At 31.6% G+C, this 4,968-nt stretch overlaps 1 protein-coding gene across 1 annotated transcript; it reads right to left on the reverse strand.

The window, feature by feature from the left end:
* Positions 1 to 2,379: 2,379 nt before the first annotated feature.
* LOC149493915 (phenylalanine N-monooxygenase CYP79D16-like) lies at positions 2,380 to 4,238 on the reverse strand. The gene is made up of 2 exons (XM_089725627.1): positions 3,153 to 4,238; positions 2,380 to 3,066 (listed from the first exon to the last, which is right to left on the reverse strand). Exons 1-2 carry the CDS (start codon positions 4,137 to 4,139, stop codon positions 2,422 to 2,424), a joined length of 1,632 nt encoding a protein of 543 aa, XP_089581753.1. The 5' UTR covers positions 4,140 to 4,238; the 3' UTR covers positions 2,380 to 2,421.
* Positions 4,239 to 4,968: the final 730 nt, after the last annotated feature.

Consider the following 4,968-nt stretch of genomic DNA (forward strand, 5'->3'; position numbering starts at 1 on the left):
TTCAAATCTATTGATTCTGTTTCTTCAAGCCAATGACATGGAATGTAAAATTACATTGATTTCATAATTCATGGATTTTGTGAAATCCATATACATCTCTTGGATTCTGAAATTAATGAATTTCACTTTCTATATATAAATAAAGGTTTACTATAGTTTAATTTATTCAACGAAAATATATGGAATTATAAAAAACTCTTAATTTCCGATGATTTTGTTTTGTTATGTTATATTTTATTCCACTTATTTTTCTTTAACTTTTTATTTTGCAGTGAAAATAAAATCATAAATCTAAAGTTATGATTTTAAAAATTATTTTTATGAGGTTATTATTATTATTTTGAATTGTAACGAAACTTAATTATTGTTTAGCATTTAAAACTATGTATATTACTTTAAAAATACATATAAATAATTTAACTTATTTATTCTATCAACATATTTATTTGAAAAAAAATATAAACTAAAGTAAAAGAAATTAAAATTTGGTACAAAAATTGAAGAGGCATCTTAGATATTTGAAATGAAATAAGGGTATGTTTTGTTTTTGAAAAAAAAAAAAAAAGGATAACAATGAAATAAGGGTATGAGATGGATTGTGCGGATGGATGGTTATGCCTTTCGTTCTCCCTTATGTGACTTACGAATCAAGAGTTTTCATTAGTAAGTGTATAGTTGTTTATTCTAATGACATACTAATATCATTTTTATATAATTTTCATATAATTTTAAAATCTAAAAAGACAACAAAAATTATATGCCAATTGGAAGAAATGTCATTTTTTAACTGACAAGGTAGTATTTTCTTGGATATGTGGCGATAAGTAAATGAATTGAGATGAACACTAGTAGTAAAGTTAAAGCTATAACTAATTGGGCTGCACCTCAATCAAATATATAATATTTGAAGTTTTCTTGGTTTGGCGTTTTCATGTTAAATCATTTTATTTTCTTCTTCTTGAAATGGAAAATAGTTGTTAGCTATATTTCTTATCCATTTATCATCATGTTTAACAAAGTTGTGACATAATGAAACAAGAAAAATTTTCTTTTCTTTAAGATATACAGCAACGGTTTGACAATGATTGTGATGTTTGAAACAGATAGAACAAAAAGACAAGATGCACTTATTGATAACCTGCAAGACATGTTCTTAATGTTTATGGAAATAATAATATGAGTACGAGGATATTACGCTACGTTCTCAGTAAATAGTGATAAGATCGATAGAATTATTATTGATGAAAATAGTTGTGTTTATATAGTTTCCACTTATTAAACGGAAAAACAACTAAATAAAAAATCTGATTTACTGAAGCTTTTGATCCACACAAAAAAATAAAATAATAAATACTAGTAACTAGTTGATATTATTTTATTTTTATCCATGTTTAAAAAACTCAAATTTGCATCAGAAGCCAACCAATTTTTCTTTCCTAGTAACAGCATTATTCTAATGTAATTAGTTCTACTATGAGTAGCAGCAATTTGGACCATTTGATTAAATAAGCCAACCAGAGAACATATTTCCGTAAGGAAAAATAATGATGAAATATAGGCAAAACCTATTAGATTCCGATTTGTGGGGCCATCTAAGAATGCTATTTGGATTAGCTTGAAGCTTTATTTCACACCAAAAATGATGATCATGACGTTGGTGAAGGGGATGTTTGCTAGCACTTTTGTGCAACCATTAGAATATGATCTTTGTAAATTTATTGCTAATTGTGATAGTGTTCACCTTGATTTTATTGTAATCTATAAAGTACGCAAGACCGGAAAAATTGGCAACATACTTTGATAAAACGAAGGTTTTGAAACTAAAAGGAGAGCGTTTCTATTGGCCTGGAGGGATTATTTTACACTCTTTTCAATTGGTCTGATGCAAGATCAGGAATTCAAGAACTTCCCATTTGATCTAGGAGTGTGCATTGATCTAGTTGCACTTGAAGAAAGAGATACACCAATAAATAATGGAAAAATGACGAGTTTATGATGGTCATGAAGATCCAATGCTAATTAACATTAGTTTTATATTTTAACTAGCGTAATTGTCTTTATTTAAATTGGGCTTTTTGTTTTATTTAATTTTTAGGGTTTCTTAGCATATATATATATATATATATATATATATATATATATATATATACTTATATGAATTCTCTTTGGTTCTTTATTGAACTTGTTTTCGAATTTATCAAAGATAATTAATTTTTGTGGCATTTATTCTCTCACCTTGATATCTTTGATTTATACTTCTAGTTGAGTACCATCAAAGAAGAAATTCCTAACTTGGGAATCATGGATTCTAATTTGGGATTTAGAGTTCTTAATTTGAGATTTAGGGTTTATATATCAAATTTGACGCATCATAACACATGAAATAAAAGGTTACTTATTGAAATCCATACATCTCCTTTCTTATTGATCATGCATGATTTGGTCATATACGTGCGCAGGCAAGCGCGGCTTCACAAGTGCAACCAATGGCTTAGCTAGCCCTAAACTACTCTTGGACTCTGTAAGATTGATACTTGTCTGATTAGGAGGCACGTTCCAAGTAAATCCTTGAAGAAGTCTGGCAAATAGCATCAATGTCATCGAAGTCCCCATTGTCACCCCTGGACACCCCCGTCTTCCTGTGCTAAATGAAATGAAATTCAAATATGGATCAATAAGTGTCACTTGAGACCCATTGTTCTTGATATGGTGTTCTGGTTTGAACTTGTGCGGTTCATCCCAAATCTTAGGGTTCCGGCCAAGACCCACTCTGCTTAGTAGAACATGACTGCCTTTTGGAATAAAGAAGTTTGCTACTGTTGTATCAGTCATGGAGACATGAGGAACATTGAATGGCACGACGGGGTGGAGGCGAAAGGCTTCTCTTGCGCATGCAGTGATGTAATTAAGCTGTGAAAGATCGGATTCTTGGACTAGTCTCTCCTTTCCGACAACTCTATCCAATTCTTCTACTGCCTTTTCAAGTATCTTCGGTTGGTTTATCATCTCCGCAATTGCCCATTCAACCGCATTTGATGGGTTATCCACTGTTTCTAACATTATTTCCTGCAAACATCATCGCATGCCTTTCTAATTAATTAAACCAATCTTTGGGGTTGATAGAAAAGAAGAAAAGAAATTAATCAGATTACCGTAATTTGAGCTTTAATCTCGTCTGTGGATAGCAAAGGATTGCCATTATCATCTTTTAAAGTAATTAGAACATCAAGCAAGTCCTCTTCTTCCTTCTTAGTTCCATCCTTCCATTGTTGAACTCTGTCTTCAATTATAGGATCATGATATTTTCCTATAATCCCATTAGACTCTTTAATAATCTTCTCATGACCATCCAAATCAAAACCCACCAAGCATGGTAAATAATCAGACAAACAAAATGCATATAAATGATGAAGAACTCTAAAAATAGCATCGATATGCTCTTCTTCTTCAAAACCAGGTCCACCATTCTTCCTTCCCTTTCCAAAAAACCTCTTATTAAACATCATTTTCCTAATTACATTTCCACAATAGTGTTGGGCAGCAACTCTCACATCCACTAAACCACCTTCATTACACTGATTATACGCATAACGGACTAGGTGATTTGCTTCTTCTACTCTTGTCCCGTAAAACCGCCGCTGTTTCGCCGGAGAAAGCAATTGGGTCACTAAAACTCCCCTCATTTTCTTCCATTGGTCTCCAAAAGGTGCAAGAGCTGTTGCTAAGTAGCCTTTTGAAGTAAAACGGGTAGACATGCTTATGGGTCGGGTTGCAAAATTAGCATCTTGAGCTTTCAAGATTTCACAGCTAATTTTGGGGCAAGTGACCGGTATTACATGAACGTTCCCAAGACGGATACATGCAATTTCAGTATTCATTTGTTTCATGAGATTGTGTATCCATCTAAAAGCAGGTTCATTTTTGTACATCGCAGGTAGGCAACCGATAATAGGCCATGGTTTTGGACCAGGAGGTAATTGTTGTCGCAATATGGATTTTTCATCTTGAGATAGTGGTTTATTGGATTTTATGAAATAAATTAGTAGTAAGGTCATCGTTCCCATCAGAATAGTAATGAATGAGAAGCTGAATGGAGTTGTGGAAAAGCCAATGGCTGCAAAGCCATAGCAGTTCTCCATTGGCTAAACTACATGCACATTTCCATGTAGTAAATGAATTTAGATGAACACTAGTAGTAAAGTTAAAGCCATAACTAGTTGGGCTGTACCTCAATCAAATATATAATATTTGAAGTTTTCTTGGTTTGGCGTTTTCATGTTAAATCATCTTATTTTCTTCTTTCTTGAAATGGAAAATAGTTGTTAGCTATATTTCTTATCCATTTATCATCATGTTTAACAAAGTTGTGACATAATGAAACAAGAAAAATTTTCTTTTCTTTAAGATATACAGCAACGGTTTGACAATGATTGTGATGTTTGAAACAGATAGAATGAAAAGACAAGATGCACTTATTGATAACCTGCAAGACATGTTCCTAATGTTTATGGAAATAATAATATGAGTAAAAGATGAGGATATTCCACGCTACGTTCTCAGTAATTAGTGATAAGATTGGTAAAATAAGATCGATAGAATTATTATTGATAAAAATAGTTGTGTCATATAGCTTCCACTTATTAAAGGAAAAAACAACTAAATAAAAAATCTGATTTACTGAAGCTTTTGATCCACACAAAAAAATAAAATAATAAATTCTAGTAACTAGTTGATATTATTTTTATTTTTATCCATGTTTAAAAAACTCAAATTTGCATCAGAAGCCAACCAATTTTTCTTTCCTAGTAACAGCATTATTCTAATGTAATTAGTTCTACTATGAGTAGCAGCAATTTGGACCATTTGATTAAATAAGCCGACCAGAGAACATATTTCCGTAAGGAAAAATAATGATGAAATATAGGCAAAACCTATTAGATTCCGATTTGTGGGGCCATCTAAGAATGC

Source organism: Jatropha curcas, chromosome 9 (genome assembly GCF_041381405.1).
Source record: "Jatropha curcas cultivar XTBG-Jc1 chromosome 9, XTBG_Jcur_1.0, whole genome shotgun sequence".
In the NCBI taxonomy this organism is placed as follows: domain Eukaryota; kingdom Viridiplantae; phylum Streptophyta; class Magnoliopsida; order Malpighiales; family Euphorbiaceae; genus Jatropha; species Jatropha curcas.

Coding starts and splice junctions, on each gene's coding strand:
- LOC149493915 (XM_089725627.1), bottom strand. CDS start 4,139: ATGGAGAACTGCTATGGCTTTGCAGCCATTGGCTTTTCCACAACTCCA. Junction 3,067..3,152: donor AGATTAAAGCTCAAATTACG/GTAATCTGATTA, acceptor TGATGTTTGCAG/GAAATAATGTTAGAAACAGT.